Here is a 22,265-nt window from a genome sequence, read left to right on the forward strand (position 1 = left end):
TTGAGGAGTCCGTAGGGGCAACTCTACTTTGTCCTGTAGGGTCGCTGTGAGTCGGAATTGACTCAACAGCAGTGGGTTTCGTTGGTGTGGATAGAGGGAATTGAGGAGTCCGTAGGTAGCACAAACGGTTAATGCTCTGGGCTGCTAAGCAAAGGCTGGAGGTTTGAGTCCACCAAAGGGCACCTCAGAGGAAAGCCCTGGCAATCTGCTTCTAAAAAAGCATCTGTTGAAAATCCTATGGAGCACAGTTCTCTTCTGACACACAGGAGATCTCTGTGCGTTGGAGTTTACTTGAGAGCAGCTGGTTTGGGTGTTTTTGTTTTGGTTCAGAGGAAAGCACAGACCAAGTCTATGGGTGTGTGGTATCTGCAGGCTTCCGCTCCCTCCACCCCACAGAGCAGAGATGCCTCCCTTCTTGTCCCTAAGTCTCCACAGGTGGCCGTGGGAGTCGCAATAACCAACCCTGTTTTCATGCCCCAGAGTGTGGTTCTGCCAGGAGCCAGGCAGTGTGGGACCTGAGTGAGGTCAGCTGTGCCATAATCTGGAGTGTCAGGAGGTCTCCAAGCCTCCTGGAGTCTGCCTGCCCGGAGGTGGCGGCTGTCTGAGCCAGGGCCTGGCCTGTCACCTCCTGTTGTCTGTGCCGCTGGAGCAGGGAGATGATGGTCGCAGTCTGCAGTGAGTGTGATGGAAAAATGGCTGGAACTTTGGTGGGATTTTATTTGCACAAGACATTGGGGCAGGTAGAGTGCATTGGAATCTAAAGACATTTGCCTTTTTTGATTGTTGCGGCTGTTCCGTTTTTAATTTTGGGGAAAAGTCGGTGGCCATAGGCAGTGCAGGAGCAGCGTTTCGGTGTTATTAGCAGGTGAACATGTCTGGACGCTTGGTCCAGACCAGGTGCCCTCAGTGCAGTAGATGCTAAGACAGATTTTGATATAGGTTGGCACTCCTGCCGAGGGCCCTCCCTCCACTTTGCACACGCCTTTATCATATCCTTGTCATTGTTCGTTGTTCACATGACCTGCTTCTAACACCCTTAGACTGGGTTTCTCAAGGAGAGGGACGATTGTGCTTAATTCTTCTTTTTCTTCTTCCTTGTGCCTGGCTTGGGGCCCGATGCTTGATAGATACTTGCAGGAAGAAAGGATGGAGGTCACGTGAATGAAATAGTCTTCTCATTTGTTGATGTCATAACTTTGCCTAATCTTGTGTCTAGACTCTTAAAATATTAGAGCTTGAAAGGACCTTAGTGGTCAGTCATTGACTTCGATTTAGGGGCAAAGCTGGAAGCAGTTGCCTCTCGTGACTCCCCGTTCTGTGTCCCCCCTCTGGCTGCACCTGCTGTCCTTTGACGATGGCTTTGATATTCCAGCTCACCTGAATCGAGATGTAATATAAACACCCAGGAGTGAAGATATTCACTGTGACTTTGAGAGCGTTCTACTTCTATTCAAACCACTAGGACTATTCAACAGAACATATCCTAATAACAGTAGCTGATGTTGACTTATGATTTTATAGTCATTTGTTTGTTATGAAAATTGTGATGATTAAATTGTGACAAACTTAAGTGAAAGAAAATATGCAAAGGAAAATGTCCTCACGTGTTAAAAGGGGAGGAAATCACTCCTGAAGATGTTCTATCTAGGACTAATTTACTTGAAATCCAGTGCCTGTTGAGAAGATTAATAACAGGTGGCCTTTTACAGAGCTTCTCAGCCCGAGTCTGATGTTCTGGTTGTTCTTTCATTATCCCAAACCTCTATAACTAAAGGATTTTTTCTCCCTGCCCTTTGTTCACCATATGAGACTGTAATTGAGTTCATATTTCTCACCCAGCCTTTCAGCTGTAATTAGTATTTTATTATATCAGATTTTATCACTAACTAGCAGAGCAGCAGGGCATTGAATTGCGAGTGCACACACGCACACACACACACATCCACACACACACACACACACGCACACATATCAATAGTGACTTATCGATGCCCGGCAAGCTCCTTGTAATGAGTTACGGCTGAGAGAACATGAAGTGTATTCGTGGTGTCCAACAAATATTCCAAAGCAATTTATGGCCAATCTTGTCTAGATCAGAGCAGGACAAAGAGAAATGAAATTTGCTGATGTATAGTCTTCCACCCCACAGGTCTATTTACACTGTGCACCCTGTTACTCAGCACCCACTGTCTGTGACATTGGTTATTATCCGTTTTCATCTATAATGTAATGAACTGGGCTCTGTTAGGTCAACTGCTTTCAGCCAGATGTACACTCTAAGGAATCTTAAGCATGAAGATAAACATTAAATTATGAGTTTGTTTCTCTAATTTTAAACTGGTGACAATACTTTTAAAACTTAGTTCAATTTTGCTAGGTTGTTTTGGAGTACTAGGGTGTTATTTCAGTATAGAATGCTGACATGTAGGAAAAGGGTGTGTCTGAGCAAAAAATAGGAAGAATATAAATTCTATGCTGTTGCTTAAACTATAACAGTATGGCACTGAACCTTCCTAATTATACATTTATTTTATTTATGCTCTGGGTATAATTCATTATTTTTCTCCCACCCCTAAAATAATCTGTCTTCAAAAGGATATTAATATTAGTTCCTATTCTTTTTCATATCTATAGAATGGATGATTTTGTACCAAAAATTGCAAATCAAGCTAAAAGTCACTGTTAAACCAAAAAACCAAACCCACTGCTGTCAAGTCGATTCCAACTCGTAGTGACCCTGTAGAACGGGTAGAACTGCCCCATAGGGTTTCCAAGGCTGGAATCTTCATGGAAGCAGACTGCCACATCTTTCTCCCATGGAGCAGGGTGGTAGGTTCGTACCACTGACCTTTCAGTTAGCAGCTGAGCGCTTAAGCACTGTGCCACCAGGGCTCCTTTAAAAGTCACGGTTAGGTACCATGAAATGGACGGTAGTATTCTAAGTCCTTGAAGTGATCAGAAGTACTTGAAAGGGTCACAAAAGCAGCACCGAAAGGGACCATTACATTTCTCTCGCTCCTTTCCTCATTGCCCCCCCTTCTGTTGCCCAGTTGGTTAACCTTCTAATATTTTATTCTGTTGAGAAACACAGTAAGTGGATAATAAAAATGGACTTACAACTAAGAGTTGAATCTTGAAATGAATTAGGACAAAAGTTTTCAAGTCAACTTCAAATCTGCAGCACGTTGCCTTTCCAAGTCCTCCAAGTTGGAAAAGACCAAAAACATGTTATCACATCTGAACTTCCAAGTTTAAAAAAGTACATGAAAGATGTTCAGATGTTCTTTTCTAGGTTCTACTTCATGTGCCGTTCTATATAAATACAGATTTCTTATTCTCCTCGTAAAAGCCTTAGAGTTTTGTTGTAGAAAAACCTTGCATAAGTTAAACTTTAAATTACATTTCATTCCATAAGAAAGTTCTGATACAGTGATGTCATAGTTTTGGCAGTTTTGTATTCAGTGTGGATTGTACCTTCATATTGCAGATGCCGCAGGAAGATTTTACTTTAATTTGAATTCCAGAGTAGTGATGGCATAAGACTAGGAATGGTGCACCTTTAATAAACAAAGAGTACATGAGTAATACCTTAAAAGGATAATAGAATTCTAATTCAGCTCACCAAGCTAGAAACTTCTCATTGATTTGCCATCCTTGAGAAATTGCTCTTTTCAATCACCGGTTTTAGAGAAACCATTCAAGCAGTGAAATTTTCAAGGCTACGTTTGAGACTTATAATTGTGACTAGAGAGATTTTATGAAATTCATTAGTGAATGATGTTATCTGTACAAATGAAAAATGCATCAGCTGTAAAGTTCTGTCAAGGTACCGTTGACCTAGGTGCCACTACTGTGTTCATTTCCATCAGGGAGACTGCAGTATGTGGCACTGGGCAGCAGATAGGATTTAGCTCTTTTTCATTAGCACTTGGACTTTGATAAAGGGGAACAGAAAAGAGCTGCGTGACCTTTCAGTGCTTAAATTATTAAAGAGCAAATAGATTTGAGGTCTGGATGCTGGAAATCTAATTTGTCTTGTGGAGCAAGGATGAAAAGGCATCTTGGGTTTGAAATTGCTCTCATCAACTTAGTTCTTCCTCTAATATATCTGCAGATGAGTAGATGGTAGCTATTTAAAAAGTAATCTATCTGGGGTGGAGTGTATGATATGGCTAGTATCCGCTGGCCAAAATGAAAGCCCATTAAATGATTGTTGAATTCTCAAATTTTCGTCTAATACTTATAAAAGTGCTACTTGGAAAAAATTCATTTTTTTCATGCCATCTTCACTTAAGTGGTGTTTACATTAGGAACCAAAATTTTATTTCATTAGGAATGTCAAGTTTTCTATTGTATTATTCAACTTAAAGTAAGACAGTGCTTAGCACGTAGAAGACACACAAGAAATAGTTGTTGAATTAACAAACGAGTGAACATATTCCCAGGACCCGCACGCTAGCGAGGCTGTGGGAAAGAGGGTTGACTAGGGAGAGATGGGGTGAGAGAGGGGGAGGCAGAGAAGGTAGAGACACAGCTGTGATTCCCCAAGATCGTTTACCTGGGGGTTATCCAGGATAAACTTAAACTCTAGCCGGCCTCCCCTTACCACCAAACCGCTCCCTGGTAATTTCCTCCTCTTTTATCTCTCGGGCATACAGGAAATGACTGTAAAATAAATTGCACATTAAACTTCCGTTGAAGCAAACCCGTCTTGTGAGTATCAGTGCGTTTGTGTACTCCTACCACATGTAATGTATGTAACACATCCCCCAGTACAGTAGAAATTCCTTCTGGACTGTATTAGGCTTTCAGATATATGTATTTCATGCCCCGTTTCATCCTAAGGGTTGTGAGACACCAAAGTGACCAAGTCCTACAAGATGTTTTTAAAAAGTGATAAAGGACACACATGACTGTAGGTCTTTGCAGAAAATGCGTTTCTGCTACTGCGAACCTAGTGAGAATGTATCAGAGTGGGGGTGCAGGTCGTCGGCCCCTACGAGAGGGCTCATGGCAGAGTCTCGGCCTTCTTACCCGTTAGGGTCGTCGTCTGAGTGACAAAATATTCTAGTGTGTTGGGGAAAACGGCACTTAAACAGCAAACCTGGCGTCCAGGGCAGATTGACGAAATAGAGGAAAAGAGGTTTTGGTAGAAGAAATAAAGTCCAGGCGTGGCTGTGCTGATTTTGTCTAGCTTAAATGGAACTAGGAGGGAGTGCCTTGCAGGCCGAGAGAGGGGAGGGTGAGCAGGGTCCCCAGCACTGTTCGTGAAGAGGTTCCTGAAGGACAAGGGAGTTGAGGAAGACCGGGCAGGTGCTGAAGTCACTGCCAAATCTCGGGGACTCCCCCGGAAGTCCTCAGTGCCAGGTAAGAGAGGAAGGAATAGAGGTCAAAGGTGTGATTACCATCTCTACCTCCCTTTATCTGACAAAAGGGAAAGAATCTTTACCCAGTATTCAAAACAAGTGGTTGTGGGAAGTGAACAGAGACAGACTTGCATGGGTTGTGCCTGCATCAGCAACAGACAGTTCCACTGGGGTGGATGTTGTGCATCAGGGCCTTAGCTAGGAATTTCTGTCCGGAGACCAGGAGAACTAGCTCTGGGGTCAGACCACGTCTGAGTCTGGGCTCTTCTGCCACCTGGTTACCTGTGCCCTTGGGTAGAATGGGTGCTTCACCTCTGAACCTTGGTTTTCTCACAGTCAGATGGGAAGACGAGCCCACGTGAGCGAGACATCCGGCGGCATGTAGCGCATCCTCAGTGGGTGTTAGCTGCTGTCGGGCTCAGCCCTGTTGCCTTTGCTATTGTTTTTTCACCTGGGGAGGTGTGAAGCGGGTGGATGAACACACTGAGGAAGGCTTCTTGTTTGGTGCAGGCTGTGTGCTCTCAGCCATTCCAGAAAAGGGTGAAGCTCCAGAAGAGATGCTCCAAATAACAATACCATGCCTGTGCATTCAAAATGTTTGTCTTAGACACAGACATTCAAATGCTGCCTTTATTCATGGTGGCCTTATAGATTGTCCTGTGTGCTGTTATAGACTGTGTCCTTTTATGTCAGTGAATACCCAATGACCTAAAACAAAAATACGTAACATTTTGTTAGCACTTCCTATATGGACTAATTTCAGCAACTTTGTTTTTTTTCACATGTATTTTTATTTTTCCACTTTCTCTAATATATGGGTTTCTCAGAAGTTGTTTTTAAATTGAAATTTTGAAAATCATGTTATATAGCAAATGAACTGGAAAAGTTGACTGTTTGAAAGAAGCCATTGTTAAAAATTACTCTATTAAATAGCAAATCCCTTTGCAAAGCAAGTAATTATCCTCATGATTTATCCATTTTTTTGACAGTAGTTTTGGTATGTTGAATAAAAATACTGGATATCAGAGCTCTAAAATGCACCTTAGAGATCTCTGTAATTCTCTCTTTTCATAGGAAAAACTAAGCCCCAAAGAAATAAACTTAAAACCCCAGTGCTGGCAGAACTGGGGTTAGACCCTAGAGCCTGCAACCCCGAGGTCACTACACGTGCCGCCTGACTGCCTCTCACACACACACACGCACACACGTATACACACACACAGCAGGCCTTTCAAGGCAATGTGTGACATGTTGCTCATGCTGTGTGAGTTTTTAAATAATTTGATTGTGTTAAAGTATATATAACAAAACCTTTGCCATTTTAACCATTTTATGTGCACGATTCAGTGACGTTCATTCCCTTTGCCATGTTGTGCAGCCATCACCACTATCCATTTCCAGAAGTTCTTCGTCACCCCACCCAGAAACCCAGCACCCTTTAGACAGCAGCTCCCTGTTCCTTTCTCCTCACAGCCCCCGGGAACCGCGAGTAATCACATGTGCTCATGTAGATGCCACTGAAGAAAATAATACATTGCCTTTTTGTATCAACCTACACTCAGTATTCTCATGTATCAGGTAAACGGACTTAATTTTCTGTAAATTCATCTTTAACTACATGTGAGAAACAGTATTTTAAAGTATCCTAATCACATAAGCAGCAGAGACGGCCGTCTGCATATTTTTAATTATGGTGAATTTTGTTTCCTTCAATAAATTGTATTATTTTGGGTGAGAGAGTTCTGTAGAAGAACGTTAAGCACCTTCCCGCTCTTTGATTTAGCAAGTGTGGATTGAGTGTCCATTATATGTGAAGCACTTACTGTTGACTCACTGTGAATTTAGTGAATTCTTTATTTTGGACAGAGTGGGTCAGCTCAATCATCACAAAATAATTCAGGGCAGTATATCACTGATATACTCTTCTTTTTTTTTTTCCTTTCTAGTGTCTATCAAATAGTTGTTGAGGAAGAAGGTCCTCGAAGAACTAAAAAGACAACAGAAATCTTAAAGTGCTACCCGGTGCCAATTCACTTCCAGAATGCTTCCATACTGAACTCCCAGTACTACTTTGCTGCAGAATTTCCAGCAAACAGCCTCCAAGCTGCTCAGCCTTTCACTACTGGCGACAATAAGACCTACAGTGGGTACTGGAACCCTCCCCTCCTCCCCCACAAAAGCTACAGAATTTATTTCCAAGCTGCTAGCAGAGCCAATGGGGTGAGTATTTTAGATGACTGCTTACTTAAACTATTTAGGGTTAGTAATGTGAACGTAGATTACGGAAAACAGTAAGGAATGAAGTCATACTTTCGTGTATTTGCGCTCATAAACAAATGAGGTTTTTGGTTTTTTTTTTCTGTTTTTAGAATTATTTTCATCTTAGGAAATTTGTGGAAAGAAACAAATACACAGAATTTTTTTTTGCAGGAAGAATATATTGCCAACCTAATGGTTTTATGGTCAGTTTTTACTGGTTACCACAAGTTGGCTGGTAATTCTCCTTAGCTGACTGTTTCACGGGAAGATGGTATAGCTGCAACACATACATTCAGCTCATTTAAAATTTTGTGAGATTCAGAACATCTGTCTTTTCAGCATGGTCTTTCCCATTCCTTGGTGCCACAAGAATTTATGCTTCGTATAGCTGTGACTAAATTAGTTACCTTCTTTTTTTCTCCCAAGAGCAAACAGTTTCAGAAAGATGAAATGGAAACAAAAACCATCATTGAGTCCTTTAGAAATGTCTCCTTTTCCTGTTCAGACTAACCCAGAACACTCTGATAAGCTTTTAAAGTCTCCTTGGACAGAAGGGAAAGTGTTTTCCAGATTCCTCAATGGATTCCCTCCTTCACAGGACGAGACTAGGTATCATGGCTGACTACTTTGGCCAGTGAAAAGGAGGAAATCTGGGACGCTGGGTTCTTCAGTTGCGTTATTGCAGAGGGGGAGGGAGAGGCTGGAGAATGAGGTTGGGGGTCACCGGAGCAGAGACTTCTGTGTCTGGTTCCCTTCTCTGCTCCACAGTGACCAGCACCACTGGGACAGAAGCAGGAGCTTGTATCTGAGCGTGGTTCCAGGACTGACCGTGTGATGGAAGCACACCTGAGCTAGGAGATCGTCCTTCATGGTTATTTGCATAGAAGTACAGATACTTTTCTTTGTTTTAAAAACAACATGAGTAATGATTTTTCCCTCTTCATTTGACACAGGAAACCAAAATAGACTGCGTCCAAGTGGCCACAAAAGGTATGTTGAAACTGTGGGCTGCTCTCCTAGGTTATGTCCCTGACATTGTAGACAGCGTTTCAGACCTTCTTAAAATGTGTGCCTTGTTGAAATTAGAACAAGTGTGTGCATGTCTATTTTATGTACATATGTATATATTAGGATCTTAGGGCATTTACCATTAACTAACGGTATTTCATTTAGACACTTTTTGTTAAATGAGGAACCATGTGCTGTGTTCTGGTTTTCAGTGGTTATCTTTCTAAAAAAAAAAAATTTAAATAAAATTAATTTTATATGATCTCAATATACACGTTTTATAGCCATAGTACTCTACCTGGTAGTGCTATTTTTAGTGACTCTTCATATGCAAGGTCATAAAATATTACCTGCTGTTCTTAAACCAGTTATCTCATTATTGTACCTCTATAAAGTGAGTCTTGGTGAACTTTTTTCACTGAGATGTGAGATATTACTGAGTCCCGTAACCAGGCATCCTTATTGTGGAACTTCTGTCTCCCAGGCCTGGTTAAAATTCTGAGACAGTGAGATCAAGGAGGAGGTTTAGAGGTGGCCAGGGGAACCACAAGGAGCCCTGGCGGCTCAATGGTTAAGCACTCGGCTGCTAACCAAAAGGCCAGCAGTTGGAACCTACCGGTGGCTCCCCCGGAGAAAAGATGTGCAGTCTGCTCCTGTAAAGATCACAGCCTCGGAAACCCCAGGGGGCAGTTCTACTCTGTCATCCAGGGTCACTGTGAGTTGGAGTCAGCTTGATGGCACATGAGCTTAGTGCACAACGCCTCCCACAGGACAAAGTGCAGGTGTGTGTGTGTCTGTGCGTGCGTGCGTGTGTGCATGCGTGTGCGTGCGTGTGTGTGCTATCAATCCCACACTGCTGTTTTAACCGTCACATTAGGAAGTGTATGGGGAAATGCATCGGGACATTAAGATGCTGTATTAATATGAGGCATCATAAGTCGACCCTGTATTAAATGCGCTCCTTCAGACCGCTGGAGTAACCAAGAGGACGACGGAGAAGTGTTGCGTGGTTTAGCATAGACACCGTGCGCAGAAGGCAGCGCTGGCCCTGTCAGGCCCTAGGTGATCACCTGATGGGTTCTGTTGGCCAAGAGGGTCCTTCTGTTGTTGCTGTCATTTAGCTTACAGGTAACACAGTTTGAAAATACCGTGGACATACATCTCCGTTTTGAAAATTCCCACTGAATTCTTATTTCACGGAGATGCACGGCCTTTTTATGCAATTGACTCACACATGTTTCTTGGGTGAATGGTGTGGGCCAGGCATTGTATGAGCTGCTCACCTCATTTGTGTTTTGTCTTCTTGAGTTCATCCTTCTGTACCTCGATTATACTTAGGTTAGTTTTTAAACACATAATTCTTATATTGTACTTCAGTACCTTTGTTTACAGGAATAAATCAGTAATTATTAGTGAAATTATAGATATTCTTGTGTTTTACAATCTCTAGTACACTAGCAACTATTAATTATTCCAATAGCACCAAGCCTGGATCTCCAGATCACTGTCTGTGCTCAAGAACAGGAATTTTACAGTCCTGCTTTATTGAGTTCTAGATACACTCACGGTCTGAAAGAGTAAATCCATCCAGAGTGCCTCATTTCTAATGCCTCATCTTCAACATCACAGTGTAGAGTTTTGAAATCACTTCCAGCACATGTTCTCCAGTTCCTCAGCAATACTGTGAGACAGGAGGCAGGTATTGCTAACTTCTGATTATGGATGAAATCACCGAGATGAGCTGACTTAGCAAGGCCACTTAGCCAACAGTCATGGAATCAGGGCTTGATCCCAAGCCTCTGGACTTCTTCTATGCCCACTGTTTCTTTCACTGTATCTGGCGGATTTCCAGCCAGCAGAACCTCTGGCCAATGATAGTATTCTGACTTCCCCTTTATTAGAACTGAATCACCATCCAGTTTACTGTGAAAATTCTGTCACCATTTTCATTTAAATAGTTAAATAATTACATAAATAATACAGTAGTAAATGTAAAAATCTAACAAGTTTACTGTTTTCACAATAGATTGAATTAGATGGTGACTTGCATCATTTTCTTCCATCAGCTAGATTTAATCAATATTGTGATTTGTTTTTCAGTTCACCAAAGGATGATTAGGCAATCAGATGACCTGATTGACTAAATATTCTGCACTCATATTTTCTGAGTCATTTGCAAACACTTAACACAGCAACAAACTCTATCCAAATAACCTCTTTTGATGAAAGAGGGAAACAAATTTTAATATTCATTACTTAGCATTGTTATTTATATTTCATAAATCATAGTATGATGGGATACCTCGGCAGATAGTCCCCTCCAGGCAAAGCTATCCTGTTTTGTACTATTTTACTTTATTAAGTTCTACATACACAGATTCAGCAACCCTCCTTCGCAGCAGAGTGTCCTGTCCTATCACCTTGATAATCAGAAAATGTATCTTTATTCATACTAAAAATTCTTTTTACAACAGGGGAAACCCTTTCATTTGGACTCCCTAGCCAAAACGGAGAAATAGGAAGGTCAAGTAACTGTATTGGTCCTGTATAGTAAAGGTGTTTGAAATATAAAAGAGTTTAAACACCCTGAGTGTTTTTAGCCACATATTGCTGACAGCATGGAGGCTTAATTGAATTTTCAGATACAAAACCACTTTCCTAAGTAGCATTTAGAATTTACAGAGATTTCAATATTCTCAAAAAAACTGTTGACAAGTTTCTTTATAGTGAAAGTATGGAGGTGGATTTGTTTGCACAAAGAGCTCAGTTTGTAATTTCAAATAAGGGTATGGCTCTTAAAAATATATTTTATACTATTTATAATTTTACTGTTATGATTATTTTAATCATATTCCAAGGGTATATTTTGACACTAATCATCTCAAGTATAAAACCTTGTAAAAATTAGACACAGGAAAAAACCTAAGGTATGTTATTGTATATCTCCATATGTGTGGAGGATTGCCTGTATTTTTCTGTATTCTCCTTTATTTTATGCAGCTAGGTGAGTTCCCAGTATTGCTGTATGACCATGCTTTAACTGCTGACTCTAGGCAAACTCCTCAGAGAATATTCGGTCTCTTGAGTTAGAAGGTCGAGACACCATCCGATAGCATGTATTGGATGTTTGTTTTCAGTTACAGTCACTTTTTTATAGTTGGATTCTTTTTAAGACCACTTGGCCCAACTGTGTTTTAGGAATTAGTGTGTGTGTGTGTTTTCCTTAACTTTTATGCTCTTAGGGCTGCCTGATGGTGACTGGGGAGGACAAAGCTTTTTTTATGCTTGTTTTGGAAGGCTTTGTGACGATGAATTCTGAGCTGACAGAACACACTTAAAAGTCCAAGTCTGTCTTGTAGTAAATTAGAGTTATTATCTAAAATGAGGTATATTCATTCGAATTGATGTAATAAGCAGTTTAAACTAGCTACATTACAGTAATCTTCCATAAAGTAATATTCTCCATATGATGAAGCCACCCACCTATGTTTCTCCTGCACAGTATGCCTTTGGGAGCTTCCTTGTTCTTTTCGGATGACGTGTGGCTCCTGTACGTTAGGCAGTGAGACTCTGTGGGTCTTCCAGGTGCAGATACATAAACATATCACAGTTTTGAAGATTTTGGTTGAGTTCATAAAATTTTTTTGGTTTGCTTTTATTTTTTATTATTTTTTTTTTTTGATGAGAGGTAGGTCGTCATATGAGTTAACCTGTTTCTTTCCTTGCTGTGATTTGGCTAACAGTAGGGTAGCTAGAATTCAAAACAAAAAAATGCATGCGAACACATGCCAAATTGTTTCCAAAAGTATTAGAGAAGTCAGAATATAAACCTTAAACAAAAAACAAACTGTTATCCTAATGTGATGTGTAAAGGTAAATCTGCTGTGCAGAAGTGCTTCAATGTTTATACACTCAGTATTTTACTTAACTTACATTTGTAATGGGATAGCATATGCCTTGCTAGAAGGCCTTCAGGAAACTGTGAAGGAATTTCATTATTCCGATACAATTTCTCACTATGTTCAGAAATTTGAATTTTGTTTGTAAATCATTAAGGTGTTTGAAGAGTTTCTGTGGACTCTTTTTGTGTTCACTGTTTTGTTCAAAGAAATCCCATCCTTTCTAGGCCACCATGCTAGAGGATGAAAGGACCCTGATAGAAGAGCTGAAAAGAATGTCTGTTGAGCCATAAAGCTAATTAAGATTCCTTTTAATTACTCATATTCAGTACATGAAAAAACAAATTATCTATTAAGACCATTCATATATGTTAATCTTCTATTATTTAGCTATGGGTTTTGAAATAGAAAGAAGTATGATATACATTTATCATTCAGCATTTTGTAGAGAAAAGGTTTTCTTAATCTGAAATAGTCTTTATATTAGGGCCCCTGAAAAGTTCCTAAACGAAAGAAACCTGTGTAACTTTGTTCAACCCTATGTTTTCCAAATTTATTTGACCCAAACTCATTTTTCAAGAAAGACTAGACAAATACAGTTTTGTAAATGCCAGTTTATCAAATTCCAGAAAATCCCATTATCTGCAATGGAAATGGCACTTTGGAAGTCTGATACACTCAGTGTATTCTTTCATGCATTCCTTCACACCTAAAAGAGACCATAAATTTATCAGCAACACATGTTATCTTCAAATTACAGGACTGGAGTTTCTGAGTGTATTTTACCAAATTTTGTGATATTCTCTTTTATAATGCATTCTTATTGAATTTTAAAGCAGAGGTCAGTAATTTTTTTCTGTAAAGGGACAGATTGTAAACATTTTAGGCTTTGTGGGCCATTTGGTTCTGTCACAACTGCTCAACTCTGCCACTGCATTGCAAAGGCAGCCACAGCCAGTACGTAAATAAATGAGCATGGCTGGGTTCCAATAAAACTTTATTTGCAAAAACAAGCAGCAGGCCTGCTGACCCCTCTTTTAAGGTAATTCATAACACAATCAAGATTTTTCCTTGTAACTAAAGATAATAAGCACATATAAACCCTTTACAAAGAAGGACATAGAGATCATATAAATATCCTTCCTACTATTTGGAATATACTGTTTACATGGGAGTCTGGAGCCTCTGGTGGACCTTTGGATTTGTGAATACCTGGCTGCCCTCCGTAACTATTCTCAAGTTAATTTTTGTTCACATAGTTTACCTTTTTGAGTGCTGGATGGTGCTCTGTTTTCTCTGTAGGACAATGGGATTTGTAGAGTAGGTCAAATTTTCCTGTAAGTAACGAAAAACCACATATGAGTATTGGTTGGACAACAGCGGTCTATGACCAAGCAAAAATATTAAGTCAGTGGACCCTAGAATTGGCACCAACTTTGTAACAAGTCTTAGGAATAACATTTTACTGTATAAGACTTCTTGTATCAGTATGCAAAATTGCATACTATGCTGTATAAGGAAAATGATTTCTGTAATGCCTCAGGATTTCTCCATTCTCTGACCAAAATGTGAGTTTATTAATCTATTTCAGCAATACTGGAATGTTTTCATTAGTAATGTGTGAGAGACTGTTATGCCATTTGTAAACCAGTGGCTGCAGTTGACTAGTTACAAGGAACAGCGCTGTTTGAACGGTGCAGAGGGATATTTCAAAATATTATGCAGCAGCAGTTTTGAGTTTAATTGTCTGCAGATGGTCGATGATCTATTTTCCTTACTCGCTGCCACATTTCTAATAGCACCCAGGCCGTTCCATGTAAATTAGTAATCTTTCAAGTAAGCCTGTCCTTAATTTTCCAATATTTTTCCTTTGCATCATTTTCCAGCTGTATCACGTTAGAACTGACGTTTTAATTTTCTACTTTTTTTTCTGATATCTGTGTGTCATAAATGTTAACCACAACTGCTGAGCTGTGCAGACAAAGCAGGAAGCCACACGGTCAGCGCAAAGAGTCTTAATCTTTTCTCTGGACACGTGTTAGCCAGGACAACTGTAGCGAAGGCAATTAGTAGTTTTTATTTTTTTAACCAATGCTTGGAGACTGCATATTTTTTTTTACTCTCTTAATACGACAAAATAAGACTTCTAAATGGAGATGCTGTGCATGAAATTGAGTTGTTAGAGGAATGTTTCTTCATAAAAATGATTTTAGTGAAAGATGATAATGTTCTTAACCAAGATGATTTCAGCGAGAAAAGAAAATACTGTGACTTAACAGAATTTTAAATAACTTAAAAAGTTCAAAAAGCCTGAAGTTTGTCCATCAGAATTAGCACTCAATCTTGATGCACTACACTCAATAGCAGCTGGAAACACTATTTAGTCTTCAGACTTATTTAGGACTACTCTTTTTTGGTTGTTGTTGTTTTTGATTTTTACCTTTTTTTCTTCCTTCAATTGATCAATCCAAGATCTCAACCAAAGCTTGCAACTATGTCATAGTTAGAAATCTACCTGCCTGACTAAAGCTTGTTTAAGAGAAAAGAATTCAAGAAATCAACACCTTACTATGTTTTTTTTTTTTCTTTTTCTTTTCTTTTTGTTGTTGTTGGAACAAAGTTGAGACAATTTGATATATTGATGGAGATTCTTCTTGCTAGCCTAGCTTCAGTCTGGCTTTTCTTTCCCTCATGCATGCTGACCTGGAAATCTTCCTTTACCTTAGCTGCGATAATCGTGACTCAGCTTACAACACCATACATTCGCATCGTCCCTGCCGCAGGCGACAACCAGCTACCAGGTCAGATGTTCAAGTACAGACGAGTCATCTTGCCCATTTCCTTCTCATCTTTCTCAGCATTGTCTCCCCTGCATTCCCTCCTTTGCTCCAGGCTTGCTGACAATGTTGCAGGCCTCTGGTGCAGACCTGTGCCCTCGTTAAACTAAGTCATGTGCTTGGCCTCTTCTGTGTGCGCATGTCTGTCCATGCGTTAAGTACAACGCCACTGCATGCTCCCATTGTATGTTTTGTCCGTTGGTATGTTCCTTTCTAGCCGAATGTTACAGAGAAATGAAATTTGCTGGACTTGCAGTAGCAATGACCTCAAACAGGATTTCAGACAAAATACATGGAGATATATTCCCAGTTTTCCAAATTAATCTAAAAACGCTTTGCAGTTTGAGAGGGAGAGAGGTTTATTTTTCACCTGGAAGGGGCCAGTGTGTACATGCATTTAGCAATGCACAATCTTGTCTGCCAGTGTTATTAAATGAAGCCACTCAGAGTTTTTTGTGGTAACACTGGTTCAAGCAGCTTTTTGTATACTCACAAATGGAGCAGAGCTGATGGCCTTCTTTCTGGATCCTTGTTTCAAAGCAAAATGCTTATAGAAAGCAGAGGCGGATCTGCAAGTCAAATGAATTGAATAATTTAGGAAAGTTTTTTTTAAAAAAAAGAATGGCTTAGTCATGGAGTTGAACTGTGTGCTTCTTTATAACAAGAGAAATTAGCTTGTTCATTCTAGTACCTCTAAAGGTGGATGGACATCTGTATAAACTCACATAGGACAAGAGTCCAGTAAATTACTGCACATTGAAGGGGAGTGGTGAGAGAATCCCACAAGACACACTTTGGGCCTGCAACAAGGCAAATCATTGTCAGGCCTTCTAACATAAGTGCATGGGCAGGGCTCGAATTCCGGGTTCAGAAGGACCAGTGATGCTGTAGTTTGTTGCCTGGAGTTCATGCATGATTAAAGCCCGGCAAGAAACACACGCCTGCTTTCCATATAACTTCCACTGTAGCGATTTTTTTTTTCTTTTTGGTGAAACTAAGGAATCTTTCCTAACTTTTAAGAAAAAGGTAAAGCTTAGCTCATGGTAAGAAATGATAAATGTTTAGGTGGTCCTATGAGGTTATTATTTTGGAAAGTATAGCAACTGAGACTCAGGAAAATTCTAGACTGATTTTATAAGGTAAAGAAATTATAGGATAATCCACTTCCTTCTCCACTGGAATTCTCCACCTATTTTCAGTCCTCTGTCTGAGGGCCTATGAGCTATAAACCCATTGACACTTCTGCTTCCTCTGCTTTCAGGCTTTTCTTTTCAGCATATTTCTTTCAGTGACTGAAGCTCTGCTTGTCACAGACTCTTTCTTATCCTGCACTTCTGAAGTGTTCCTCCTACAAGTACTTGGGTGGTGTCTATCTCACAAAGGCCCTCCCTTCTCAACCTTTACCTGTGAAGAATGGTCCAGGGAGCTCCATGTAGCATTTGGTGTCCATCTGCAGGGTTATCTGGGGCTCTCCAGCAAGTCTGGCCCACCCATAAATGGCTCGGTCACACCATCGTAAAAGGAGTGTTTATGGGAAATAAAGTTAGATAGACCTTTCTCGGGGTTTATCTATAATCCACTACCTTCAAATGAAGCATGTTGTTTTACTCAGCATGAAGTGAAGCTTTCTCTCTTACGCTTGCATGATTAAAAAGGTACCTGGTAAGGCAGCCTCCTTCACCAGGCCTCGAGACCCAGGCTGTGTGGTCATTTTGGAGCCAGCCTGTGAAGGACGCACCTGGCTGCAGCGCGTGGTGCCCCGTTTCAGGCTGCAGGGGATCTACACCATTTACTTGGGTTCATTCCAGATTAAAAGGATGAAGCTTCAAAAACCAGTAAAAACCACTCTTGTCTTTCTTCAGTGTTTACTGCTGGTTTTAATCACAGCTAATCTTGCTCAGATAAATGCAAACTCAAGTAATAGTTCTTTTACATTTTCCACTTGGGTCAGCGACCAACTTTGATGGCATTATCACGTCTTTTTAATGGCTTTATTCATGAGTCACGCTGCCAGCCTGAGACTTAATTCATTCTATCATTTACATGACATTCATTGAGCACCTTCTGTGTACCAGGCATAGATCAACCAGCTTCTATAAAGCGTCTTTGTATGGTTGCCCAGACGTAACATCAAAACCTATATATATACCTACTCTCATGAAGGAAAAGGTAGTGTCAATTACTGTCCTTTAGAAAAATTAAGAAAAGACAGGAGTTCTGTAACTGCTGGAAAAAGACACTATTTGGAAGACCTTTGCCATCCTGCTGACCAGCGCTGGAAATAGTCAGTGGAGCGTCTCTGAGCACCTGTGACCCACTGATCGGTTGTCATTCTGCTGACTGGCTTACTTGTATCGCTTTTAGGAGCCAACAGGAAATACATGAGGGAGACATGTGAAATACCTGCAGCTCTTTTTGTTGGTGTGTTTTAACTGTGCTGCATCTGCCCTGTGAATGCCGTTCTCTGCTGCGTTACCCCAGGGACCCTCGTGAGATAGGGAAACCTTGGCAGATTAGCTCCTTTTGTACCAATACGAGGTACATGCTGGCGAGGTTTAGCTTGGATAGATGGGCCCTTCCCACCTTGTATAAAACCAGAGAAAACAGACACTCTTGTGTCTTGACCCCAGAACACAGGACTGTGCCTCACACAGCAGAAAGCCTCGTAAAGACTTCCTAGCTTAGTTAGTTGAGTGACTGGCCCGATACCAGGAAGAGTCTGAAGAAGGAGCCCAGAGTGTAGAGTGCCAACTCACAGGCAAGTGACAACAGCAACGTATTCACTGGTAATCTATCAGGCAGTGTATTAACTGAGGATACACCAAACCAGTGCAGTTGCTATTGAGTTGACGCCAACTCATGGCGACCACGTGTGTCAGAATAGAAGTGTGTTCCACAGGGTTTCCAACGGCTGATTTTTTTGGAAGTAGATCATCAGGCCTTTCTTCTGAGGTGCCTCTTGATGGACTCTAACCTGCAACCTTTTAGTTCGCAGGTGAACGTGTTAGCTGTTTGCAACACCACTGTTTGCATCACCACTGTTGATCTCCAAACCGATAAACCAAAACACCTGTTGCCATCGACTCAAGTCCAACTCATAGCGACCCTATAGGACAGAGTAGAACTGTCCCATGGGGTTTCCAAGATTGTAAATATTTATATAATAGGCAGTATATTAATTGATAACATAGTAGGCAATATTTAATTGATAAAACAGTAGGCAATATGATAATTGGTTTATACGATAGATATTTGACAAGCACTGGTAAATACAAGATACTTTATGTTTGCTGAATTGATTTGTGTGTATTTAAACACATGTACCCATAGAAGGGAAAATGCCGTTACAGACAGAACCATTAAAAAATACAAGCTTGAAATGGTGCAGATCATCATGGAGGATGAGTGAGTTCATGCTGTCCAGCCAGAAAAGCTACTCAGGCCCATTTGAACCTCCCAATACTGATCACTTAGAAATGCTGAGAATGGACATGGTTCAGTCTGATCATTTTACTCAGTGGATACCAACCATGTGCTCAGAATTTTTAGGATAAATATCTTTAGTCCATGTTTGCTTTAAATTTCTTCTTTAAGGCTTAGTAGAAATAAGTTGGAATTATTTAGGTGAGATGTCAGTGCATTTCATGACATGGCTGTTCTAAGAGAGGAATCATATATCATTATATGAACAATAGGAAAGCACATAAGGTAATGTTTGTTATCATAGAAGTATTTCGGGGGAGGAGCAAGGGGGTGGACTTTTCATAGAGCCCTCCTTGGCTCATGGCACTTTGATGATGAGAAGGATACCTGTTGATGTTGTTGTTAGGTGCCATCAAGTCGGTTCCGACTCATAGCAACCCCACGTACAACAGAATGAAACACTGCCCGGTCCTACGCCATCCTCACAATCTTTGCTGTGCTTGAGCACATTGTTGCAACCACTGTGTCCATCCATCTCTTTGAGGGTCTTCCTCTTTTTCACTGACCCTGTACTTTACCAAGCATGCTGTCCTTCTCCAGGGACTGGTCCCTCCTGATAACATGTCCAAAGTACCTGAGACAAAGTCTCACCATCCTGACTTCCAGGGATGGAAGTACTCTGGCTGCATTTCTTCCAAGACAGATTTGTTCGTTCTTCTAGCAGTCCATGGTATATTCTGTATTCTTTGCCAATGCCATAATTCAAAGAAATCAGTTCTTCTTCAGTCTTCCTTATTCATTGTCCAGTCTTCGCATGCATATAAGACGATTGAAAATACTGTGGCTTGGGTCAGGCGCACCTTAGTCCTCAAAGTGACATCTTTGCTTTTTAACACTTTAAAGATGTCTTTTGCAGCAGATTTCCCCAGTGCAATAAGTCGTTTGATTTCTTGATTGTTGCTTCCATGGATGTTGATTGTGGATCCAAATAAAATGAAATCCCTGACAGCTTCAATAATTTTTCCATTTATCATTATGTTGCTTATTGGTGCAGTTGTGAGGAGTTTTGTTTTCTTTATGTTGAGGTGTAGTCCATACTGAAGGCTGTGGTCTTCAATCTTCATCAGTAAGTGCTTCAAGTCCTCTTCGCTTTCAGCAAGCAAGGTTGTGTCATCTGCATATTGCAGGTTATTAATGAGTCTTCCTTTAATCCTGATGCCACATTCTTCTTCATATAGTCCAGCTTCTGGGATTATTTACTCAGCATACAGATTGGATAGATATGGTAAAAGGATACAACCCTGATGCACACCTTTTCTGATTTTAAACCATGCAGTATCCCCTTGTTCTGTTCAAAGAAGTGCCTCTTCGTCTATGTACAGGTTCCTCATGAGCACAATTAAGTGTTCTGGAATTCCCTTTCTTTGCAATGTTATCCATAATTTGTTACGATCCACGCAGTTGAATGCCTTTGTGTAGTCAATAAAACACGTAAACATCTTTTTGGTATTCTCTGCTTTCAGCTAGGATCCATCTGACATTAACAGTGATATCCCTCATTCCACGTCCTCTTCTGAATCCACCTTAAATTTCTGGCAGCTCCCTATCGATATACTGCTGCAACCATTTTTGAATTATCCTCAGCAAAATTTTACTTGCATGTGATGTTAATGATATTGTTCTGATAGAATGATAATGGTATTATAGAGCGCTAGTGTGATCGATAAGCAGTCCCATCGCTGCACTAGAGGGTATTTTTAAGCTTTTTTGTCCTCAATTCACAGTAAGAAATACATCATCACCCAACATATACACATATACATATACCTAGGTTTAACGGAAACAAAACCTTTAAGACACAGCCTGCCAACATGACCCAGTGCTCAAGATGCACTCTGATTTTTTTCTGTTCCATTTTATCTTATTCTTTTTCATTTTGGAAAAAAAATTCTGGGTACCACTCACTAAATTGATTTCATTTCCTGCTAATGGTTTGTAACCCACAGTTTTGAAAACGCTTTGCTAAAGCACTGGATTTAGGAGATCGTAAAAGGGAGCAGAATATGTAATTAGAATGAAGGTTCTGTCTATGACGGAAACCCTGGTGGCGTACTGGGTAAGAGCTACGGCTGCTAACCAAAAGGTCAGCAGTTCGAATCCACCAGGCTATCTCAAAACTCCTATCTGAAGAGTGCATTTGGAGAAAGTTCTAGAACTTGGAAATGCCTCTAATCTCTACTCTGTTCCTTTTATCTTGTGATTCATTGTCCCTAACAGAACTGCTTTGGGAAGAAAAAAAGAAAACTATATGCTAGAAATTTCTCTTTAAGAATCTTGTTAATTTTATAAATGTGTTTAGGGTATTTATTTTATACTGAGATATTTCTATTTATGATGTAATAACCCAGCCAGCTACGAGATGCCGTCCATTTTGGTTAACTCATACATCTGTCTGTTAAGATCTGTGTCCAAGAGTATTTATAAACCAAGTGACTTCTGTGACTCAAGTACGGATCAGGTATATCAAGCGTGTAGAATTTCTTGCTGGATATAATTAATATGTTAAAAATGAGAGAGAACTAGCCAACAGTTATTCCCACATAGAATTTCACGCTTTGGAAAAGGCTCCAACTCACGGCAGCCCCGTATGTCGGAAACCAAAACCAAACGCGTTGCTGAGTTGATTCCGTCTCCTAGCGACCCTATAGTGACCCTATAAGCAATCATGAGATAAAATCCCAAGGAAGTCCTTTTTCTCCTCAGTGCGGCTCTTAAAGCAAAGGTAGAGTTTTTTTTTTAAACTGTCAAACGCAAGACATGAAAGTCAGTGGACTGATAACCCCAAGGAAGATAAGACAACACCGTGTTTCCTGAGAACCTCTGTGTCCTGGAAGTTGTGCTGTGACTTCTCATGCGCTGTGTCTTTCACTCATCCTCTCAACAACCACGTGACGGAAACGGTGTGACATTTGCAGTTGGGAAAATGGAAGCTCAAAGGCGTTAGACTCCCCTCCCTCTGCCCCATAAGTTCCATGTTCTGTCAAATCAGGCGATGAACTGGGCCCAGGCTGTGCCCTTCCACCCCTTGCAGGCTGCTGATGTGTGTGAGGCAGAACCTGCTAGAACGGTCCCGAGTTCTCCCTCCGAGCCCCCTCCCTTTCCTCTCAGGCCCTCCAGGCCTCACGTGTTTCCCACCAGGCCCTAACCTCCTAATTAGGTATTTTACGGGGTCTCTCTCAACACCCTAGATTCCTTTGGTTCCTCGTCTCCTTGGCCCTCCTTCCACACATCTGATTTCTCCCCAGTCCTGAAAAGATCCTACTGCCTGCTTTCCCTGCTCCTTTTCCCATACTTCCAGGTATTGCTTAAGAAATAGCAGGAACAGACAGATTAATTCTGCTAGAGATGTTTGCTTTAGACCCCCTGCTTGGGGCCCCTCCTTCTGGGGCAGGCACATGGGGTCTTCTAATGCC

General features: G+C 40.8%; 1 protein-coding gene across 2 annotated transcripts in view; it reads left to right on the forward strand.

Moving 5' to 3' along the window:
- PTPRM (protein tyrosine phosphatase receptor type M) overlaps positions 1-22,265 on the forward strand; it is a 746,511-nt gene that overhangs the window by 424,891 nt on the left and 299,355 nt on the right. For both annotated transcript variants that reach the window (XM_004385786.3, XM_012558215.1), the window contains 2 exons: positions 7,313-7,586; positions 8,579-8,615. In XM_004385786.3, coding sequence (XP_004385843.1) covers positions 7,313-7,586; positions 8,579-8,615 — 311 coding nt within the window. The remainder of the gene's footprint in view (positions 1-7,312; positions 7,587-8,578; positions 8,616-22,265) is intronic.

The sequence above is a fragment of the Trichechus manatus genome, unplaced genomic scaffold, assembly GCF_000243295.1.
Source record: "Trichechus manatus latirostris isolate Lorelei unplaced genomic scaffold, TriManLat1.0 scaffold00146, whole genome shotgun sequence".
Lineage (NCBI taxonomy): Eukaryota > Metazoa > Chordata > Mammalia > Sirenia > Trichechidae > Trichechus > Trichechus manatus.